The sequence below is a fragment of the Geotrypetes seraphini genome, chromosome 1 (assembly GCF_902459505.1).
Source record: "Geotrypetes seraphini chromosome 1, aGeoSer1.1, whole genome shotgun sequence".
Lineage (NCBI taxonomy): Eukaryota > Metazoa > Chordata > Amphibia > Gymnophiona > Dermophiidae > Geotrypetes > Geotrypetes seraphini.
The window spans coordinates 194,427,342-194,452,316 of record NC_047084.1 but is presented as its reverse complement, the minus strand read 5'-3'; the positions used below and the strand labels follow the sequence as shown (position 1 = coordinate 194,452,316).

The following is a 24,975-nucleotide window of genomic DNA, read 5'->3' as shown; positions in this document are numbered from 1 at the left end:
TAGATAATTCTAAATCTAATAGATGTTGGCATTGTCATATTAATATAGGGATGTTGGATCATTTGTTGTATTTCTGTCCATTGATACTTGGTTTTTGGAAGTCAATTTGGGGACAAATAAATTTCATTCTTGATTCATCTATTCCGCTGTCCTATGAGGCGATAATCTGTGGTACGATACTTCATATTAAACCTACTTTAGATAGGTATAAAAGTCGCCTTTTCCTGATCCTGACAGGAATAGGTGTTCAACTGATTACTCATAATTGGAAGAACCATGACAGGATTAACTACACTTTTTGGTGGGTAAATGTATGTACCGCATATAAATATGAAAGAATGATGGCGGAACGCTTGGGAAATAGTAAGTCCTTTAATGATATTTAGAATCCATTGACTACTCTTGTTGCAGTACAATAAAGGTCAAGTTTCTTTCTTTTTTCTTTTGTATGAGATATCCTTACACACACAGGGAGGGAGGGTGGGTCGGGGGGAGGGAAATGTACTTTGAGTTTAATAATTTAGTCACAATATTGTAATCGCATCATCGGTATTACTGTATTAATAATTATATTGAGATTGGGTGAAAATGTCTATTTAATGTATTAATTGTATGGTTAATAGTGCATTTCACACAATATTCATGATTAACTAATTGTATTGCACTATCAAAGTTTAAAAATCAATAAAGATTTAAAAAAAAAAATAAAAAGATATGCAACTTTGTCTCACTAGACTTGTGAAGTTAATAACTAGAGTTCAGCATTAGGCTGATTCTATTTGACATTAAATTCATCTCTGATCTGACCAAATTGATTTGGCTTGGTAGTCTTTTCCTAAGTTTATTTCTAACACAATGGATAAGCTAGTAATTGAGCATACAGTACTTCCAAGGTAGTGAGTGCTTTGTTAGATTTCCATGTTGACAACATAGTCAAGGAATGCTTTTTTAAACTTAAGCAGCTATGCGATTGAATGAACGAACGATCTTATTTTGCTACAGTAACTTAATATTTCATACTATCGTATCGTGATTATTGTAACTCAGATGTTGGAATTACAGTCAACCTACGGAACAGATTGCAGTTAATAATTAATAACTCTGCTTGTCTTATTTTTTTGACACCTAGATATAACTCCACTTCTTAAAGAGCTTCATTGGCTCCCCATTCAAGAGAGAATACATTTTAAATTTTCTTGCCTTGTTTTCAAAGTCTTTCATGGAACAATTCCTGGTGGACTGACGCTATATTTTTTTTATTTATTTAACTCATTTTCTATCCCATTCTCCCCAGCAAGCTCAGAATGGGTTATAGGTAAACATATATAATATATAGTTAACGGGTTACAATTTGCCATAGATACAACATTTTCAGTACAAGTTTTTTTTATCCTAACTCGACACATACTAAGGATCTAATACCAAAAAAATAAATAAATAAAAATAATGAATTTGTTTCTTTTCTAGTAAACTAGATTGGAGATTGTCTCAGAAATTTGAGTTAATATTTCCAGCTGTTTGTCTTAAGAAAATTTTACAATAGTCTTTTTCTTATGAAGCTCTAGCTATTTGGAGTGCCATCCTAAGATTAGAATTATTGATTCTTATGTTCTGTCTCAACATATCCTTAAGTCATTTTAGTTTAGCAGATTTTTGTCCTGAATTAGTTCTTTTAGGGCTCCTTTTACTAAGCTGTGTTAGCGGTTTTAGCGCAAGCATTTTAGCGCGCACTAAACCTGTGCTACGTGGCTAGAACTAATGCCAGCTCAATGCTGGCATTAAGGTCTAGCATGGGCAGCTATTCCGCGCGTTAAAGCCCTAACGCAGCTTAGTAAAAGGAGCCCTTATTGTGCTGTTTTGTGATTTAGCTAATATGTGTTCCTGTTAAAGTTGTAAACCAATTCAGGACCTAATTCTAGGGTACAATGCGGTATAATAGTGCAACAAATAGAAATGAGTAGAATAGAATGGATTCCAGTTACAGAGCACCATTAAAACAAACTAGTCTGAAACAACTTCAGTTACATCATTTGTTCTGCAGAGGAATCAGATTCACAACCGAGTGCAGACAGGATTAAGGTGATGTCATATTTGCCTCTAGGCAGGAATAATTTCCTGCTGTGTAAAATTAAAAATTGCCAGCAAGGTATAAATCTGATAGCATTAACTTTTCTTCTTTCCGAATGACATAATGTGCTTTCCCACACGCACAGGTGTTCTGCCTAGCCGTACTGTACAAAGGTCAGTGCAGAACACGTTTGACAACCCACTGATTTCTATAAACAGAATAGAACAGCACACACTTAACTTTTTCTAAGAATGAGAATAGTATTTATTTATAGGAAAAAAAAGACACAATACTTCCCCGTGGGTGCCTATGCTTGCATCCTCCGCCTCTCATAAACCGGGTAGCCCTTTTACGGTCAGGCGGGGAGCTTCTTCCATGGGAGGGGTTTCTGGATAATGCATGTGTTCATTCCGCTGATGAGCTACAAGCACAACAATGCTGAGGCACTTCCTTTTATAGGGACATTCGTATGTCATGTTTACCTTTCGATGTATCACCAGGCACCGTTAATGCAAATCTTGTTTGAAGTATATATTCATATAACCAATACTACAACCTTAAGAAGTTATCTTACTGTTGTGATTAACTTCAATCTATTCAATTCAATATCATTCATAGGTCCTCAGCGGGCCACCACATACAATGAAAATGTTTGAGTATGTGGTGGCCCGCTGAGGACCTATGAATGATATTGAATTGAATAGATTGAAGTTAATCACATCAGTAAGATAACTTCTTAAGGTTGTAGTATTGGTTATATGTTTACCTTTCGAACATACACTGGATAGCATATGTCCAAATACAAGTTATCAGTATACAAAGATTCAAATACAGTCAACAAGGACATCTGTTCTCTCTTCATAACAACCAACAGATACTACCAGGTAATACTGATAAGAACTCAGATGGAGCTGGCTAGAACTATGAGTCAGCTACAGCAATGGTCAAAAGACACAAACAAGTTATGAAACTATACAATGATGTTCTTAGACTTACAGGCCCTGGGCCCCAGGCCTGCAAGTACTACAACAGGGAAATTTGTCTTTACCTAACAAAGGGCTCTTTTTATGAAGCTGCAGTAAGCGCTAGTACACCTACCGCAGCTTCAAAGGGCTTACCGCCATGTCCTACAGTAAAAGTCCAATGTGTGCAAACAAACCATATGCTATAAATGTTTTTTTATTTTCCTTGGAAGGAGATTGTCGGGGAGGGGGGGGGGTGAGAGTGGGCATTTGCAAATCAGTTAGTACACCAAATTATCTCATGACAACTGATTAGTGCATGAGCCCTTACCTTCTACAAAATAGGTGCTAGTTTTTGGAAATGACCACATGCCAATGGCAACATTAGCACATGGCCTTTGATGCGGACAATGGAAAATCGGCCATTTTTCGAATGCAGTAAAAACAGCCTTAGTACAGCTTTGAAAAAGGATCCTAAAAAGAGTACGGTACATGTGAGTTAAGAATCCTTTCTCACGATACACTGGAGCCTCTACAAAGTTCTTGAATCTTTGTAGGTTGCTTCTCAACTCCACTGAACTTTTATTTAATTATCTCCATTCTACTTTATCCATGGACCCAACCTCTAAAAACGACTCCTCTATACTCCCCTCCTCTCCAGCAGCAGATAACCTAGTAAAATTCTTCAATAAAAAAGTTACCACTATAAGAAGCTCTTTTCCATCAGCAGTCACTTACAACTCTCCGGTGTCCTGCAACACTAATCCTATCCCAGTAAACAGATCCTGGACAGTCTTTGAGCAGGTATCCAAAGCCCAGGTTTCTAAACTGTGCCACAAATTAAGATCCTGCAAATGTGCCCTAGACCTGTTTCCTTCTTACCTATACAAGAAAATTCCCATGCAGGCCTGTTCATCTCTCACCAGGCTCATAAACTCTGCCTTACTATCAGGACTTTTTTCTGCAGAAATGGGTCACATTGCCCTGACCCCATTACTGAAAAAAGCTGACCTAGACCCATCCTCAGCATCTAGCTATCACCCTATAGCAAATATGCCTCTCCTGATCAAAATGCTAGAGGCTATCATCTACTCAGCTCTCATCTTATTTAGAGAGATTCTCCATTCTCTTACCTTGCCAATATGGCTTCTGACCCAATTTCAGCACTGAATCCCTACTGGCCTCATTAATTTCAAAGGCTCAACAACTACAATCTTGTTACAAGTTTGCTATCCTATTACAATTCGATCTATCTGCAGCCTTTGATGTTGTGCACCACGATATTCTAATTTACCATCTTTCCAATATAGGCATTAACTCCACAGTCTTAGACTGGTTCTCGAAATTCTTGCGATCCCGCTCTTACACTGTTAACATGAATGGCACCATGTCTTCTCCTTGGAAACCGTTATGTGGAGTCCCACAAGGATCACCTCTGTCCCTATTCTTTTCAACATCTATATGTCTTATTTGAAACTCTTCCATCTATCTCCCTTTGAAACATTCTATACATACGCAGATGACATCCTTGTCCTTCTTGAGATAGATTTGAACCTTACTAACCTCACTAAGAATATAATAGCAAACATAATGAAACTCCAATCCTGGGCCTTCACTGTACAAAGAGGATAGACTTAGTAGATAAGGACAGGTTGTTCACCCTCTCCAAGGTAGGGAGAACGAGAGGGCACTCTTTAAAGTTGAAGGGGGATAGATTCCGTACAAACGTAAGAAAGTTCTTCTTCACCCAGAGAGTGGTGGAAAACTGGAATGCTATCCCGGAGGCTGTCATAGGAGAAAACACCCTCCAGGGATTCAATACAAAGTTAGACAAGTTCCTACTGAACAGGGACGCACGCTGGTAGGGCTGGTCTCAGTTAGGGCACTGGTCTTGACCAAAAGGGCCGCCACATGAGCGGACTGCTGGGCACAATGGACCACTGGTCTGACCCAGCAGCGACAATTCTTATGTTCTTATGTAAATGAAGCTGAATGAGTCCAAAACAAAACTTCTCTGGCTTGGCCCAAAATTAGATCAGCTACCCATGCTCATTTCATTACCTTCTGGTCCCACACTGCAGATTGAATTCTCAAGCAAAGTTTTGGGCATCATTATTGACTCTACACTTTCTTTTAATGACCATCTCAACTCTCTGGTAAAAAAAATATTTCTTTAGTCTTCACATGTTGAGAAAAATGAGATCCTGCTTCCACCAATAACACTTTGCTGTCCTTGTACGATCTATCATTCTTTCCAGACTGGACTATTGTAACTCCATCTATTTAAGTCTAACCAAGAAAAGTCTTCAAAGACTTCAGCGGATCCAGAATACTGTGGCTATATTGATCTTCGCAAAAAGTAAATTTGATCGTGTTTCCCCACTTCTGTCAAAACTTCACTGGCTTCCAGTAATTTCTAAGGTGCACTTTAAATGTGCCTGCCTAACATTCAAGATCCTACATGGCACTCTTCCTCCCCTAATTCCACTATCTTGGAATTCTTCAAGACCTGACACTACCAGATCCACCCAAAAACTTGAATTATCTTTCCTCTCGTTAAAAGGAGTCATCTATCTGGGAAAATCAGGAAAATCTCTTTTCTTCAAATTCACTGAGCTTTAGAATAACCTTCCTGCCCTGCTGCGGAATCTGGGCTCCCTCCAATTATTCCGAAAGCATCTGAAAACTTGGCTATTCTCAAAAATGTAAATCTCTATACCCTCTTTATAATCACTAATTCTTATTATGTTTTTCCTTCCTTATTTTAAAGTTCCTGTAAACCGTGTCGAGCTCTATCTTTATGGAGAAGATGCGATATAAAAACTTAAGGTTTAGTTTAGTTTAGAAGAGACACAGACTAAGGTATAAGAGAGATTCTCTTTTATAGCATATCTTCTAAAGGAGTAAACAAAATTAGGAACACTTTTACTACAGTAAGTGACCTTAGTGCGCCCTTACGTGAGTTTTTCCCATGTGCTAAGGACGTTTTTACTATAGCCATAAAAATTGCCTTTTTTGGGGTTTTTTTGTATTAATGTCAATGTGCTAATGTTGCATTAGTGCATGTACTTTTTTGTCTTATTAGTGTCACACCAAGGGCTACCAATAGATATTATTCTCAATTGTATGGACCTTCAGATCGCCACCGGGCAGAATGCTCCCGGGTGCTGTATACTCTTCGTCGGTCCAGCCTTTATTAATTATTCATACAGGACTAATTTTGTATTTTTTCATATATTATTTTTTAAAGTTTTCTATATATTAAAATTAAAGGAACATCACTTAGCTTATAGTGATCACTGCTGGTGTATGTACCATATTTTTCGCTCCATAAGATGCACTTTTTCCACCCCCAAAAAGGGGTGGAAATAAGGGTGCGTCTTATGGAGTGAATACCCAAACCCCACCCCATCCCCTTATCTCAATTCCACTGCCCTCCCTCGCTGGATGTGGCTCCCCCGTTGCCTTAACTCAATTCCACTGCCCTCCCTCACTGGGCATGGCTGCCTCTCCGGCGGCAGAGCAGCGCATGGGGCTACCTGCCTGGTCAGTTGACACAGCTGCCTCCTCTTCTCTACCGGTAGAGCGGTACATGGGGTTGCCTGCCTGGTCCTGCACCATTTTCTGTGAGAACTGAGTTCTTGCAGGAGGCAGCGTGGGACCGGGCAGACGGCCTTGTGCACCACTCTGCCACCGGAGAGGCAGCCGTGTCAGCGAGGGAGGGCAGAGGGAGGGCAGTGGAATTGAGATAAGGCAATAGGGGAGTCACATCCAGCAAGAGAGGGCAGTGGAATTGAGATAAGGTAACGGGGGCAAGGGCCTGCCAAATTAAAAAATAGGTACGGGGGAATTAGGTACGGGGGCGAATTAATAATAGGTACAGAGGGAATTGTTACGGGGGTCTGGGGCCTGCTGAATTAAAAATAGGTAAGGGGGGGAGGCTGGGGCCTGCCTGCCCTGTCCCCTGTCCCTACCTGTTTGCCAACCACTAGGCTTGCCTGCCCTGTCCCTACCTGCCTGCCAGCCACTAGGCCTGCCTGCCCTGTTCTCTGTCCCTACCTGCCTGCCAGCCACTAGACCACTAGAAGGGGGACAGGGTACAGAGCCTGGCAGGGAGGGGGGACAGGGTGCAGCGCCTGGCAGGGAGAATTTGGCTCAGAATGTTTTTTTTCTTGTTTTCCTGCTCTAAATCTAGGGTGTGTCTTATGGTCAGGTGTGTCTTATTGAGCAAAAAAAATACGGTATATACAATGGAAGTTTCTTCCATTCTTGGGGGCCTATACAAGAAAACATACTGGCCCTGAACATCTTTAATCTTAATTGCTTCACTTTAGGAATGTGTAGATCAGACCAATCCACAGAACGCAATTGTAGCAGGGCATATGGCAGAATGCTATTCACCAAGTACTTGGGTGCTTGATTGTGTACACAAAGATAAACCATTAACAACAGTATATAATGTATCTGATACTCTAATTTGAGCCAGTTCAACGTTATATAGCCTACTAATATATGGTCACGCCTTCCTAATCTAACTCACATCCATCTCACCAAAGAGTTTGCAGCTCTGGGATTGGAACAATTCATATATAGCAGTGTTCTTCATTGCAAGGCCTGGGTACCCAAGTGTGGCTCCTTGACTCTCCCCAGTACAAAGTCTCCCCCTCCCACCTTTTCCTCTGCTTAATATCTCAGAGAGTTCTCAGAAAGTTTGAACTACATGCTGCCCAAAATCCCACTCTATTCTCAAAGGTCTGAAAGAGCACCATGCAGTTCAAACCTAATGAAAGCCTTGTGGTTCTAGAATAAAAAACAGAATAGCTTCCAGAGAAAGTATAGGGGGGGAGATTAAAAACTAGGAGAGAAGGGAATAGCCACTTTGAAGAGGATGGGGTTGGAAACTGGATGGTGAAAGCTGTTAGGGGTTTCTGCTACTCTCACATTGAACTTTTCTTTGACAAACTGACCCTTGCTTGATAAATAATGAAGACCTCTGATCTATATGGGCTACCTAACTGTAGGAACCTGATGTTTGCCTATAGCTCGGGGTTTGGAACTGAAGACTTTATGCACAGGATTCTTTCACTGCAGATGTTTTCACCCGCTTTTTCTGGAAAAACGTTTCTGATGGAAGCCATTGTTCCCATCTGGAGAAATGTGACCACCCAGATGGAGAATAATATTACAATTTATTTTTATTTCACCAGCATTCTTTCTACATGATCCTACAGTTGTTTTAAAATAATATTCCTAATACCATAAAGAATGCACTTGGGAGAAGGAGAGGAGGTTAAAAAAATGAGCTTAAATGAGTTTAATTGGAAAAGCCAGTGTATTCATCTTTGCTCTGGTTAAGTGGTTCCCAATCACTGCATCGTTCGCCATTCTCAGAAAAGATGTAATAAAAACTGCCTGGCAAAGCATAAGCAGGAAATTCAAGCCGTGCAATATTACTGCTAATTGCAACAGCAGGATTTCATCAAAATGCCAGAGCCCTTAGCCATTAGCAGTTATTGACGTGTATCAAATTAAATTGTTATATATGGAACAAAAAAAAAAAAATATGCAGCCAAACTACTTAATCTGCATCCAAAAAAAGTCAAGCCCTTGGGAAAAACTATGCTTAAATTTCATTAAAGACAGCTTTCTATGAGTTCTTTGGGGGAAGATGGGGGGATATTGTCAAGGCAGTAGTCTGTGTTGGCTACAAAATGTTTCAGTCAACTGAAACAGACAGCTGATTGCAGTATATGCTTTTGAGATTCCGCTATTTTAAAACATTAACAAGTAACCTGAGAAGAACATTAGGTTACGTTGGCGGTTTTCAGTGTCTGTCCTGGGTGTGTTCTGAGCCTTCAAGGGTCCTACAGGAGGAACTCTTCCTCCAAGAGCTGCTCATGTTATACGAGTATTATGTTCAGTCTTATGTCCCACTGAATCCTCACAAATCAGAGCTCTAGGAGGATTGTTAAGTGCCATCGCCGTTGTCACATCAAACACAATCCTCCGCCTCTAACGCTGCCCCTTCTGCTGCTGCCCAGATGGGCGTTGCAACATTTATCTGACATCTCAGCTGAAACCTGTCTACCTTAGGAGGCCTTGCTGGGAGTGAACTTACCGATGGCATAGCTTTCAGCTTCTCAGATGCGCGCGAGCCCCAGTGGCACGACAAGCCCATGTACCATGACTGGAGCAGTTACAAGTGGCATAATACTACACAGAGTTATGCATATTACCTGGAGTTATCTACCTTTACAGCAATATACGGTAGTATAGCAAAGGATAATACAACAAATAGGAACCAATTCTTAATATAAAGTACAGATTACATAGAGCTAACTTGTTACAGCGGTATAGGTTAATATATCAGATAGGAGCTGATTCTTAACATGGTCTTTATTCCTGTTTGCTTCTATATTTTAGTATGTGTTTCTTTAAGTCCCTTTCTTAAAAAAAACACACATGTTTAAGTTTCTGCGAAACAAATTGTATGAATTTCAATGGGAAGCGAGTTTGATACTTTTGATATTTAGTAATTCAATGATTTGCTGTGGTGCGTCTTGTCTTTTATACTTTTCAGAGTTGGGAATGATAAAATTAAGTTGTTAGCATTAGGTTGGTCCATGGATCTTCCTAATAACTTTGTAAATCTGGGGAACCTATCTAGGGTATCGCCTCATAGTGTTTGAATGTTCATTTTGCTATTGGTAACCAATATACTCGTAAATCCATGAGTAGTGGTGTTACTTGGTGAATCTTGATTTGTAATATATAAGTTCAGCTGCTGTATTTTGTATCAATTGGAGGTTTTTTTTTTGTTAGTTTCACAGGGAAGAAGGGTTTACCTTTGAAAGCTAATCATAAACTACATTGTTAGTCCAATAAAAAAAAGGAATTTTTTTTTCCTTTTATGTTTTTATTTCACTCACCATTTCACAGGGATATCTGAGAGACTTGCATTGCAATAATCTAATTGATTGTACTAGTACAGTATTCTGAAGAGTTGGAAGAAATAGTTTTTGCAAAGTACGGAAGGATTTCTATACTAGGTTGTTTATATGAGTTTCAAGATTAAACGAACTGTCTAGCACAGGGGTCTCCAAAGTCCCTCCTCGAGGGCCGAATCCAGTCAGGTTTTTGGGATTTCTCCAATGAATATGCATTGAAAGCAGTATATGCACACAGATCTCATGCATATTCATTGGGGAAATCCTGAAAACCTGACTGGATTTGGCCTCGAGAAGGGACTTTGGAGACCCCTGGTCTAGCATGACTTCTAGTACTTTTGAGGTGTTTTTGATGCTGAAGCTGGTGCTTGTTGTCAGTACAATGGAAGTTGGGATTAGATTTGTATGATGTCCAAACCATAATAGTTTGGGGTTTTTTCAGTGTTTAAATGTACAGATTTAGTAGCAGAACTCTTTTTATAAATATATTATTTCACCTATGCAGGAATTCATAGAAGAAAAATTGGGCCATGTCCACACCTACACACATACAGACCAGGAGAGGGACCTTTCTTTGGAGCTCAAGGAGGTGAATCTGTACAAAAAGTTGATAGCTGTAACCAGAAGGATAAAAGGCTGCATAGAAAGAAGCATAGCTAGAAGAAAGGAGGTGTTAATGCCCCTGTGAAATGTATTGGTGAGGCCTCACTTGGGAGTACTGTGTTCAGTTTTGGAGGTTGCATCTTGCTAAGAACATAAAAAGATGAAGTAGTTCAGAGGAAGATGACAAAATTGGAATGGGGTTTTCCCCACAAGGTATATGAAAAAAGACTTGAGGACTCTAGAAGAAAGTAAGGATAGAGGAGATATGATACAGATGTTTAAATACTTAAAAGGTATTAATATACAAACAAATCTTGTTTAGAGACAGGGAAGTGACAGAACTAGAGAACATGAATTGAAGTTGCAGAGTGGTAGACTTTGTAGTAATATCAGGAAATACTTTTTCACAGAGAAGGTAACGGATGCCTCTTGGTAGAGATTGTAGAGACAAGAATGAAGGAATTTAAAAAAAATGTACGGAATAAACAAAGATAATTCTTTATAGAAAGTGGGACGAAGTCAAATCAAAACAAAACTTAAAATGACCTCATGACTGGAGTGGGCTTCAATGGCAACTCCAAGGCCAGTGCCAGGTAAACTTCTATGGCCTATGTCTCAAAAATGGCAAAGGTAGATCAGAATCAAGAACATGTAGTTTATATCACATTCTTATGTGCTATGAGTGCAACTGCTGGGTAGTTCTGTGGTGGAGTGGAATAATAATAATAATCAGTTTATATACCGCAAGGCCATAAAGTTCTATGCGGTTTACAGTAGTTAACCCCCCCCCAATAAAAGAAGTTGAATAAAACTAAAAAAGTTAAAAAGCCAATAATTAGAGACACTAAAATGATCAAAATAGTGCATAATAAAATTTTTATGAATTAGCTGACTATGTTTTTAGATGTCTCCTAAATTTCCCATAAGTGTCAGTAAGCAAAAGCAATTGTTCTAAATCCTTACCTCATAACGCTGCTTGATACGAAAAAAGATTTTGATGATATTTTTTACGTTTACATCCTCTAACAGGCAGAAAAACAAAATTCAGATGTGAGTTTCTCTAATGTCTATTGGTTGCAAAAGAGAAAAGCTCAATTATATATTTGGGAGCTCAAACAAAGCCTTAAAATAGAAGCAACCAAACTTAAATTTCACCCGCGCCTCCATTGGCAGCCAATGCAGTACTCGATAGGAGGGTGTTATGTGATCATATTTCTTCAACCTAAAAATCAGTCTGACCGCCGCATTTTGTATTATTCGCAATCGTTGCATATTCTTTTGGGAAATTGCCAAATAGGCAATATTGCAGTAATGAAGCTGGCTTAGTATAAGAGACTGTACCAAAACTCTAAATGATGAAGACATCTTAAGGTTGAAATTACATTGTAACATAGTAAATGACGGCAGATAAAGACCTGAATGGTCCATCCAGTCAGCTCATAAGTTATACCCATTAAAAAAATACATGATTTGATTAACTTGTCTCTTCTTTGATACTTCTGGGCCATAGACTGTAAAGTCTGGTATTGCCCTAGGTTCCAACTGTTGAAGTTGCCGTCCAAGCTCAATCCAGCCTATCCAACCATCCCATTGTTTGCAGGATATCTACCGTAAAGTCTGTCCAGTAACATCCTCATGTTCCATTAGTGAGAAAAATGTTATTTAGCAACATTGTTGGGTTGTAGGATTAATCATCAGTTGATAATGAATGTTGTTATGCTGCAGCCATAATAAAAATCACTTTTTGGACTATTGGCATGGTATTGTGGTATTATATTCCAAGACTGCATCATATATAATTGCCTATATGTAGAGAATGACACAGGAACAAATTTTCTCCCATCCCCACGAGATCTTTTCCTGTCTCTGCCCCATTCCTGCAAGCTCTGTCCTCATCTGCACAAGCCTCAAACACTTTAAAATCATAAGTGTTTGAGGCCTGTGTGGTTAAGGCAGAGCTCACAGGAATGGGGCAGGAAAATAACTCACGGGGACGATGAGTTCCGTGGGGACAGGGACAAAACTCGCGGGGATGGGACAGGGAAATTGAGTTCCTGCGGGGACGGGGACAAATTTGTCCCCGTGTCATTCTCTACCTATACAGCAGTGTATCGAAAACCATGTGCCGCGACATCAGTGTGCCTCCTGAGATTTTAGGCGTGCCGTGACACACTGGCGAGGAGGAGAGTCATCTGTGCCAGCCGACTTCCTACAGGACGTGCCTCTCATGGCCATCGTTGTGTCGACGTCCACACACTTCCGGGTGCCTTCCGGCCGGGGCACTACATTTCGTGAGCAGCCGGCCGGAAAGTTTGCGAGACACTGCTAAATGATATGTGGCTGGCCTTGTGGTGAATTGTTAACTGCCAAGTTGGTGATGCCAGTGTTTAATCACAAAGAAATGTCACCCGCATAGAGTGCCAGATATAACTCTGGCACTTTGTTAGGCAGACTTGATGGACCATGCAGGTCTTTATCTGTCATCATGTTACTGGGCTCTTTCACTAGGCACTGCTAGATTTTTCTATTGTGGCTTCAAGCTGGAAATGAATGTGTGATAATTGCAAAACTAACTTAGTAAATATTGGGGGGGCATCCCATACATTTTTAAAGCTTCTAACAAGTTGTTTTTTTCTTTATTTATACTTTTATTTTCAAGATCAAAGAGTAAACTTTGAATAAGAAATACAGTCAAACCTCGGTTTGCAAGTGTTTTGAAAGACAAGCAAAACACTCAAGCAAATCGTGCCTTGCAAACCGAGCGTTGACTTGATTTGTAAGCCCCCCACCCGCGAACCGGCATCGCCCCTCTGCCCGCAAACACCCCCCCCCCCGTGAGAACTGGCATTGCCTGCCCACCCAAACCCAAACCCTTATCCCCGATCTGATATCGGCACGCAGCACCAACCCACAGGATGTGCCAGTGCCTGAAGATCCTGCAGATCCTGCCTCTTGCCGACAAAGTTAAAAAGTGATAAATCACCTGGACTGGAAGATATACATCCTAGGATACTAAAAGAACTCAAATATGAAATTGCTGACCTGCTGTTACTGATCTGTAACCTGTCAGGAAAATCGTCTGTAGTACCTGAAGGTTGGAGGGTGGCCTATGTTACACTGATTTTTAAAAAGGGTTCCAGGGGAGCTACAGGAAATTCTAAACCAGTAAGCCTGACTTCAGTACCAGGCAAAATGGTGGAAACAATTATAAAAAATAAAATTGTGGAACAAGAAGACAAACTTGATTTAATGGGACAGAGTCAGCATAGGGTTCAGCCAAGGAGGATCTTGCCTCATCAATTTGCTTGACTTCTTTGAAGGTGTGAATAAACATGTGGATAAAGGTGAGCCGGTTGATGTGGTCTATCTAGATTTTAAGAAAGCTTTTGACAAAGTTCCTCACGAGAGACTCCTGAGAAAATTAAAGAGTCATGGGATAGGTGGCAAAGTGCAGTTGTGGATTAGGAATTGGTTATCGGATAGAAAACAGAGGGTAGGGTTAAATGGTCATTTTTCTTAATGTAGGAGAGTAAACAGTGGAATGCCGCAGGGATCTGTACTGGGACCAGTGCTATTTTTAACTTATTTATAAATGATCTGGAAATTGGAACGACGAGTGAAGTAATTAAATTTGCAGATGACACTAAACTGTTCAAAGTTGTTAAAACACATGAAGATTGTTAAAAATTGCAGGCAGATCTTAGGAAATTGGAAGACTAGGCATCCAACTGGCAGATGAAATTTAATGTGGACAATGCAAAGTTTCAAGTTTATTAGGTGTTTATATACCGCCTATCAAGGTTATCTAAGCGGTTTTACAATCAGGTGATGCACATTGAGAAGAAGGTGCTAAGGTCAACCTTGGGGGTTAGCGCCCAAGAAAAGGATTTGGGTGTCATCATAGACAATATGATGAAACCTTCCATCCAATGTGCGGCGCTGGCCAAAAAAGCAAACAAGATGCTATGAATTATTAAAAAAGGGATGCCTAACATGACTAAGAATGTAATAATGCCTTTGTATCGTTTCATGGTGCAACCTCACCTGGAGTAGTGTATTCAATTCTGGTCTCCTTATCTCAAGAAAGATATAGCAGCACTAGAAAAGGTTCAAAGAAGAGCGACCAAGATTGTAAAGGGATGGAACTCCTCTCGTATGAGGAAAGATTAAAAAGGTTAGGGTTCTTCCGCTTGGGACAATGGAGGGTTAAGTGACTTGCCCAGAGGAAAATCCTGGCCTAATATACCGACACCTACCACACCGATGCCTAGGTGCTGCTAGGCATGATCCTATAAAAGACACCTAGAGGTTGACTGATAACTGTGCAGAGTGGTGCTTACAAGTTAGGTGCCGCTAGGCACTGTTTATAGAATCAGGACCATTGTCTTTATCTGCCTTCTTTTTCTACAAGGGATCTTCAAAAAACCTCCACACTTTTTTTTTTTACACACTATTTTTTACATACTATTTATCAAATTCCCCCTGGTCGGAGCCTCCAACCAGAAAGTGCGCCCTCTTAATGCACTTCTCCCGCCCCAACCATAGGCAATTCCGGTCCTCAAGAGCCACAGGCAGGTCAGGTTTTCAGGATATCTACAATAAATGTCCATGAGATAGATTTGCATCTCAAAAAGGCAGTTCATGCAAATCCATCTCATACATATTCATTGTGGATATCCTGAAAACCTGGACCTGCCTGTGGCTTTCGAGGACCAGAATTGTCTACCCCTGCCCTAGAAAATATGAAAGTGCAGAAACTTTTTGAAGAACCCTTGCATGTTTCTAACTTCATCCCACTTAAGGCTTGCCATGGAAACCATAACCCTAACGGCAGCCCGTATAAGCAATTCTCAGAAAGGCTGTAACACAGCCCTAAAATGGTTCTTTTTTGAGATTTGTGAAGGATGGCAAAGGCAGCTTCTGGATACACACTGCCCTTGCATGGCTACAGTTCAAAACATTTTGTGTCCTCCTTGGATTTCAATTCTGAAAAGAGCTTTGTCTCGGTGTGTCTTGCTGCTGCTTTGATCTCCATGGTTTCCTATGGAGCCAGCCCTCACAAAGGTTTCATGGCATACTTAAATGACACTGAGCAGTGAATGAAGTGTTGGCAAGCAAATTTTGGTTTATTGTCCATACTTCAGATTGATGCCACAAATGAGCTCCATGCACCTTGCCCCCTAGTTCTAGATTTCGCTGATGTCAGCTGAATGAGTTTACATGCTTAAGTCTCATGCATATTGTAATGAGATCAGTGAGGTATGCAGTAATATGTAAATGATTAGTAATAATAGAAATATGGAGCAGAGAGCAGGGGTGGGCCTAAGACACAGTATAAGGTGACTTTATTCAGCATTACTAAGGAGTGATATCATAAACCATTTTAATATATTTTTTATTCTGTGGTATATCAAAAATAAAGCTGATGATGAATGTGGGATCTCTGAGCACCGTTTTTCAGATCTAGGATGCAATCAGATATATTCACCAAAGGCAGCAGTGAGGGGGGAAGTTGATAAATAACTTATACAGTAGACTCAGTTATTCGGCACCCATGGTAATTGATGGATACTGGATAACTGTAGTTTCTGGTTGCTTAAGAGTTACTGTAAAAAATAGTTTGTCTCCCTTCCCACCTCACTCTATCATCCCCCCACCCCCCACTTGTAGGTCTAACATCCATGGTAGCTGGTCCTGACAACACCTCTCCTTCCCTCCAGTGCCCCGAAGCAGCAGGCAGCCAGTCCTGACAACCCCCTCCCTCCCTCCCTCCTTTACCCAAAGCAGCAGAGCCGTTCCTGACAAACCCTCCTCCCTTACCCGAAGCAGCAGAGTCGTTCCTGACAAACCCCCCCCTCCCTCCTTCTCTCCCTCACTTATCCGAAGCAGCTGGTGAGCATAGGCTGCTTCCGGCCAGCCCCGGCAGAACATTTCCTCCGTCGCTGATGCTTTGAGGGCTGGAGGGAAGAAGGGAGGGGTGTTGTTGGGTCAGGAGAATGACTTTGAATGTTGTCTGAGGGGCATGGAAGACAATTTTTTTTTTTTTTGCCAGCTGGTTAAGAATGCCGGTTAGTTGAAAACCAGCCTCTATAGAGAGGGACTGGATAATTATCTCTTTCACCCATTCAAGGCTCAGAGCAACTGACACCCCTTCCCTAACACTGTTCTAAGGGGGGCTGCACTCTACAGCAGTTTGAGAGCTACATAAGCAGTGGTCTTTTCTAGGCACTGCAAGAGCAGAAGGTCAAAGGCAACGCATATAGTTGCCTGCTTTCGGGGCATCACTGGCAATATTCTCCATCATAGAACCTGCCTTATTTTTTCTCTCACAAAGCTGTGATTTTGATATGAAATAAAAGCTCAGGCTTTTCTAGTGGCTTTTCTAGTGGCAATTCGTTTTTTGCTGTTCAGGGAATACTGTACCATTAAACTGGACCCAGCCATCTGATGTTTGGTCTGTGCTGTTCCATGCTGTCATCAGTATAAAATGAAGCCAAAGCCTGATCCTGTTCAATAAATGAATCACTTTAGAAAGGGATATTGCATTTCCTCATGTGCTGTATGTGTTAATTAAGATTCGCATCACCTTACAGAGAATCGGAACCTTTTATGGGGAGTTAAATTTAAACTGTGTGGCAGTGTAACCTTTGTGCTAATTTTTAATGGCAATATGAAACCCAGGCAGTAGAAAATGAAAAGTGTTTTCTGTTCGTTTTTTTTTTTTTTGGGGGGGGGGTTTCATACAGCTTGCACTGTAGCAGCATCTTTAGGACACTCTGGGCTCCTTTTACTAAGGTGCGCTATGCTTTTTAGCACACGCTAACCACACGCTAACGCATGCTTGTTAGTCTATGGACGCGTTAACGGTTAGCGGATGCTAAAACGCTTAGCGCGCCTTAGTAAAGCAGGGAGGTCTGTCTTTTCCTTCTGCTTTTTCAGTCTTCCTTTACCTGATACTTGGCTCTGCTGGGGTGATGGAACCATAGGCAACTGCTTAGAGTACCAAATCTTGAACGCACCAAGTACCCAGACAAAAAAACAGCCTTCTCCACTTCCTATAGGATTGTCTACTGGCACCACTTAAAAAAAGCACCATGGGACTCTAGTCCAACATTCCTCCCTCTGTTTTCCAGTCTCCAGGATCCCGCTGAGTTCCAAGGGAGGATCCCTATGCTAACCTTCCTATCTAAGGGTGCTAAATCCTAAATCCAGCATTAGCACTCTGAGCTTTGGTTTGCAACAACCCTGGAGTCTGCCCCTATTTTTAATCCCTCCTCTGTAGCCCTTTGACTGGAAAGTGTGAAACGCACTCCCTTAAGGAAGTCAGTACAAATGCGTTGTTAGCAGTAGGTCTTGCTCTATACAATGATGTGGACCCAGTTCCTCCTGAGCACCGTAAGCTTGAGAAATGCTGTTATTTTTGCACCCCAGGGACCCTGAACTATTAATGTATTTACAAGTCCTCCTGGGTTGCAACTTAAAGGGATCAATGCCCTTAAATAAATATCCTCCCCCTTGCTGGCCTACATTTCAAGTGCCTATCGCGGCCCTAGGGAGATGCCTAGGGCCGCCTAAGGCCACTTCTAGGCAAAACCACGGCCATGCCTAGTCTTGGACAAGCTTAGGCAGCCCTATGCGCCTCCCTACCCTCGTGAAGACGCCTATAATATAGGCAGCCTGCCTTTGGGGGGGTTAACATGCGTCCAGACTGGCTGGTTCAGATAGCGGTAGGACGCCTACCGCCGTCTACAATCGGGATGCCGTTTATAAAAATTGCCCCTTAATGTGCATTATTTAGTCTTAATTAAAAGTGAATTTGCATGATATGCAACTCAAATTCATGTTATATATTTATGTATGTATCAAATTTATAAACTTTTTCTCCAGTCAGGTTACAAAATGGATTGCAATAAAAAAATTTAAATCACATAGTTACAAGTAAAGCAAACACAGAACATTTCCAGAAACAAAATCACTCTGCAACATAGACCTCTCATACAATCGTTACCCCCACTCCTCACTAACTGTGTAAAGTTTATGCAAAATCATGAGCATTGACACAATCACTTAACCTCTCCAGTGACGGCAAGTATCTTGTGAAAAGATAACTATGCATTGTAATGCAAGAAAATGCACTTTCAGAACATAGGTAAAGAGCTGATTTATAGGATTCTTCCATTCATGACCTATTTTGCTTATATTTTGTTTTTGCATTCTGAGAGGCAATACAATAGAGGCAGCATGTACCAATGATATACAGTGTGTACTCAGGTTGATGTGCTTTTCATGAATGTAAATATAATTCATGGCAAATCAGCCTTTGTGTAAGGCAGCTAAATTGTGCTTTGTATAAACTAAGGACCTCTTCATGTTTGATAAGTGCATAAACAAACACTTATGTATATCTTGCATAAATGTCTAAGGCCTAGATTCACTAAGCCTACCAATCTTACCCGATCCGTGGGTGATCCAAGGCAGGCCGACCGATTCTCCAACTCCCTGCATGTAAATCGGGGCAATTGGAGGCACGCCCCTCACCAACGAGACGGATCGCTGGAGAGCGATTCCAATGCATGTGCAGACCATCTACTTTATCTGTAGATGGTCTACGCATGCGTTTGCTGTCCGTTTTTTAAATTTTTTACTCACCCCGACTCTCCTGCTCTCTGCCGCCCTTCCCTGCAGTGCGAGCCCGTGGTTTTAACCCACGGGTTTAAAGCGGGGCTGCGTGCAGCCCGGCTTTAAACCCGTGGGTTAAAACCACGGGCTCGCACTACAGGGAAGGTGTCTCCAAAGTTTGTGAGGAAGCCCCCTTTCAGCTGTAAATGAGGAGAGCAACATTAAGGCTTATTCAAAAGTCTCCTAGGACGGGGAGGGCACTATTGACCAGGTGGATCCGGAAGGAAGCAAAAGTTGGATAATAAAAACTGCATCTGTATAGAAGTGGCCCTCTGGAGCTTTGCCACTTCTGGTTACTAATTAGAACTTGGCTTTTTTAATTCTAGAAAACATAGAATTTATTTGGCGGCAGAGCAGGAGAGTCGGGACTCTTTTCTCGGCTTCTCAGCACTTTCATTCATTTCAGGCACTGCTTTAAAGACGCTCCGGGACAACTGAGGCTCGTAGAGCAGCAGCAGCCCGCACAGCTTCTGAAACTCGAGCAGGAGAGTCGGGGCAGAGAACAGGGCGGTCTGAGCAGGGTTTTTGCACAAGCGACTGGTCCTCAGCAGTCGCTTGTTTTTGGATCGGCCAGCCCAGTCGGTGTGCCTGAAAAATGTTTAGTGAATCACTGTCAGCTACATTTGCATGGAAAACCAAAAAAACTCTGTGGAGTGACGATGTTCCCAAATGGACTTTATTTGAAAGTATCAAAGTTCCAAAGGTACACTAAAATCATCCACATAAAAGTAAATCATCCACATAAGAGCCTTAAAGGACCTAGTCCGCTAGGGATACAGGACCCAGCTACATTTGCATGCCATTTCCCCTCATTTGCATGCACGGATCGAATCGGAGGTTGATCGGCAACAAGGTTAGTGAATCGGGTTGGGGTCACAAAGGGGGTCGCTAAGTGATCGGGACATGATCGGTGGGCTTAATGAATCTAGCCCTAAGTCCCCATTTTACAAAGCCAGATTATGCATGTATCAAACTTGTGCATGCAAATGGCAAGGGGATGTCTTGGCGAGGTAAAGGTGTGAAAAATTCATAAACATTTATTCTCCATTTCAGAAGGGGACTAAACACGTATGTCCTAAAAGATCGACATCAGGAGTTATACCTGCTACCAAGTACGTTTAGGGTTTGGGAAACAGCTGCTATTGAGCAGCACTCCATTGAATGGATTGGAGGGGGTTGCCCCTTTAATCCCCCAGTGCTTTTTGCCCCCCCCCCCCCCCAAATGCCAAGCTGGCAAAAGAATCCGGTCACTGTGACAGCACTGAAATAATAACAGGTTATACTATAGTTGCATAAGCTGCCTTTGAACCCATCAATATGTTAATTTTTCTAAAAATAGGTGTTAATGCTGTGCGCACACAGCCCGCAAAACATCTATTTCTCCAATATTTTAGAACAGTGGCAGATTCTTTTCTAAAGTACTAATGAAACTTGAGACGTACTAACTTGCATATCTGAATTCCTACTTCTATGGCTTATCTAATATGGCGCTAACCTTCATTCAGCCCATGTAAGAATGATGTTGTCTTTAACATGTCTATGTTATATGTGATAATCGGAGGAAAACAAGATTCTATGTATGTGATATGGAAACCGAATAGTTGTATGCAGTATATAAATTTTTTAAATAAATAAATAAATACATTCAGGGTTGACCTTGGCAGGCATGGTGCTGGAACAAATCAGCCACTGGGAGGGATCAGAACACTGATATGCATGGCTCCATCCTCACAGAGATAGAAAATTATAACGCTGGGGTAGAGATACTATGGTGGTATGATGCCGTACAGTGCAAATCCTGCAATACCCTCCAAGATGGCCTTATCATAAGAACAGTTTTACTGGATCAGACCAATGGTCCATCAAGCCCAGTAGCCCATTCTCATGGTGGCCAATCCAGGTCACTAGTACCTGGCCAAAGCCCAAGGAGTAGCAATATTCCATGCTACCGATCCAGGGCAAGCAGTGACTTCCCCCATGTCTTTCTCAGTAACAGACTATGGACTTTTCCTCCAGGAACTTGTTCAAACCTTTCTTAAAACCAGCTACTCCGCTTTTACCACAACCTCTGGCAATGCATTCCAGAGCTTAACTATTCTGAGTGAAAAAATGTTTCCTTCTATTGGTTTTAAAAGTATTTCCCTGTACCTTCATTGAGTGTCCCTTAGGGCTCCTTTTACGAAGCTGCGTTAGCGGTTTAACATGCGTAATAGCGTGCGCTAAACTGCCATCTGCGCTAGCCGCTACCGCCTCCTCTTGAGCAGGCGGTAGTTTTTGGGCTAGCGCGGGAGTTAGCGCGTGATAAAAAGTCACGTACGATAAAGCCGCTAACGCGGCTTCGTAAAAGGAGCCCTTAGTCTTTGTAATTTTTGACAAGAGTAAAAAAATAGATCCACTTGTATCTGTATTTCTCTTTCCATTGATGTTGTCTGACTCTACTGCAGGATTAAACAATTGAGTTACAAACTCTGAATAGATTTGGACACATATGGTACATGGACAAATAAATGATTAAGAGGCAGATTCATATTCTTGGCTCTGTTATGCAGTTTCATATGCCATCACTAACAAATACTGCTAAAATGCACAGCTGATATGGCACCCTGCAAAGACTATAAATCCTTTAGGTTCAAAACTTAAATTTCTCTTCCGAGTGTGCTTAAAACTTTCCTGCAGCCCTGCAGTTGAATGCCATATTGTTCCAGCAGTGCTGTGCAGCTGCTTCAATTAACCTCCTTCCCTCTGTCGCAGAGGGACTGTAATGTAGACATGGAGTCAAGGTTAAGAAGGAAGTGGTAGAACCTTAAACCCAGAAGTCTTGCCAAAAACATGGTTTGAATAACTTGATTAACATAATATTATGAGTCAGTCCCCTTTAACTTCTGATATCTATTTAGTTTTCAAGCAAAAGAATAAGTGCTAGAAATTTCTGGATCCTCCACATCTTCAGTCATCCTTAAACTGCTTTTTTTTTTCCCTAAACATAAGACAGAAGTAAATGGAGACTTGGTCTGGAAACACTCTGATGATAGATAGTCAAATACTGCCATGACACACCTAGTATATGAAAATGTGAACAGCTCTCTCACCTTGAGAGACAACAACTGGGACAAATTGATATTAAGATGCTTATTTTAGAAGCTCTATTCATATTTTGAACATCTGAAATTTGACATTTATTTATTAAAAAAATTATATACTGCTTACAACTATGTGGTTTCCATATCACATACATAAATTTCTGAGTTGGACTCTTGTTAAAGGACATCAATTGCAATTTACTTGGGAGCCTTTTTGGGCCTCCTTTATCAGGTATGCTCGTGGCCATGTAGTGAATATTCGAGTGTGCATTTCTGATTCAACTATACTGTATGTGCTGCTCGCTCTCATGTTACTCCATGTCCTACCTCTCTTTTTTTTTCATTTGGGAGGGGGGAGGGTTGTTGGTGTTTTTTTTAAATATGTTTGGAAAATCTTGGTCTGTACTGATTTATTATTGAAGTTCTTGTTGATTGTGCTTTTGACCAATAAACAGTTTTGAACATAAAAAATAAAGCAGCAGTGGACAATGAGAAAAAGATGTAGAAGCCAACCAAAACACAGCTAGAGCCTCCTAAGGATTTAAACATCTCACTTAACCTCTTAAGAAGTCCAGCCTGCAATATGAGGGACCAGATCACAATGCACCCCAAGTGCACAGGGAGGAAAAAAAATTGATTGTTATGCTAACTTTGTCTTGGGGGATCCAAAAGAAACTTCCCCCTAGTGCCTTTCCCCAGTGGTACCTATTTTTTTAATATATGAATTTTGGGCTATGGAGTGAAGTCCATGGCATGGACGTAGGTGCTTAAACCAAGTACTAGAAAGAATCTGTGTTTAGATTGTATGCTGTGAATGTGCGTGAAATGTCTGGAGCACCTTCACTAAGGAGAAGAGAATGACCAGTTCATAAGAAGTGTACCCAAGAAGCACAGAAGCAGTTTATCCAACTACATAACAATTGTTTTCCTTTACATAAGAAAAACCACACTGAGTCCAACCAAGGTCTGTCAAGACCAGCATCCTATCTCCGATTAATAGTCAATCTCGGTCATAAGTACCTGGCAGATTTCCAGGAATATGCAATGGATCTCCGAAATATAACTGGCTAATCATTTTTTATGCAGTTGTCTCCATGAACTTGTCCAGACCTCTTTTAAGTCCCACTTTATAGGCTGCCTTTACTACTTTGTCTGGCAAAGGATTCCACAGCTTAATTATATGCCATGTAATAAAAATGCTCTCTGATTTGTTTTCAGTTGCTAGTTATTAATTTCATGGAGTGTTCTCTTGTTTTTGTATTGTTTGACAGGTTAAACAACTGTTCTACCCCATTCATCATGCTCTATTCATATTTTTCAGACAGCGCCTAATTGAGTTGTGAAATCTTTTGCTGGAGGATATGTTCAAGGCAACTAACACAGCAGAGCTCAAAAGGACGATTGGACAAGTTCCTGGAGGAAAAAAAAAATTTTTAAATGACTAGCCAGGTAGCCATCGTTCATCCCTAGAAATGGGCTATAAGAAACATATTTACTTTTATTTTGGCTGAATTAGACCCAGATATATTTAATGCCAGGCCATATACAGGTACTGGAACTGAATATCCAGATCATCAGTGGTCAGTGGAAATTATTCAGGGTTTGTTGATATTCAGAGTTAGCACCAGATAACTAACCCTCTCCTTTGCTGGTGTGTGATGTGGGTTTTGGCACCGGCGGTGGCTGCTCCAGCACTCATAGGAATTCTGTGGACGTTGGGGTGATTGCCGCCGCTGGGGCCCGTGCTGCGCGTTCGTAGAGGAGGGAGGTAACTGTTGGTTTCTGCATAGGTAGAATACAGTGCTGCCATCTTTTGACTTTAAGCTGTCTTTTAACCTGGTTAAATCAACCTCTGATGCAGCCCTGGTGGGCAAGACACAGCCTGTGTCAGGTTTTTTTTACATGTCCTCACAATAATAAAGTCTTCTTTGACCTTAAAAAAAAAAAATGCTTATTTGAGAAACTCTATTCATATTTTGAACGTCTGAAATTTGACATTTAGATATCCATATTGCATGGATATGCAAATCTGATTTTATAAACACAGGGTATGCATGTCTAAAATTGGAATATATTGATATGACAAGGGGGCATAGTCTGGGCGTGTTTTGGGTGGGACCAGGGAAGGGCTGAGAGATGGACATATACAAAGTACTAAACTCCAATAAACCAGCATACCTTATGTGTCTCCTTACACCAGGGGTCTCAAAGTCCCTCCTTGAGGGCCGCAATCCAGTCGGGTTTTCAGAATTTCCCCAATGAATATGCATGAGATCTATGTGCATGCACTGCTTTCAATGCATATTCATTGGGGAAATCCTGAAAACCCGACTGGATTGTGACCCTCAAGGAGGGACTTTGAGATCCCTGCCCTACATAAGCTCCCATTCTCTTAGATCTAGTAGCCAGAATCAACTTACCATTCCCACCTACTGTGAGCTAGCCCACATTCAACACATGATCTTTGCTGTTCAGGGACTCAAACTCTGGAATTCCCTTCCCACTTTCACTCCGCCAACAAGCAACTCTACATAAGTTCAAATCTGAACTAAAATCTTTCCTCTTTAGGGATGCCTATTAATAGGATTACATACCCTATTGCCCCCTTCCCTTAAGACAGGGCTCTGCAGGATGTG

General features: G+C 41.2%; 1 protein-coding gene across 2 annotated transcripts in view; it reads right to left on the bottom strand.

Moving 5' to 3' along the window:
* Nucleotides 1-24,975, bottom strand: part of STOX2 (storkhead box 2) — a 424,566-nt gene that overhangs the window by 313,562 nt on the left and 86,029 nt on the right. Inside the window, exon 2 of one of the 2 annotated variants that reach the window (XM_033943220.1) lies at nucleotides 17,004-17,086. The exons of the other annotated variant lie outside the window; for it this stretch is intronic. Coding sequence (XP_033799111.1) covers nucleotides 17,004-17,058 — 55 coding nt within the window. The 5' untranslated portion in view covers nucleotides 17,059-17,086. The remainder of the gene's footprint in view (nucleotides 1-17,003; nucleotides 17,087-24,975) is intronic. 2 annotated transcript variants of the gene reach the window in all.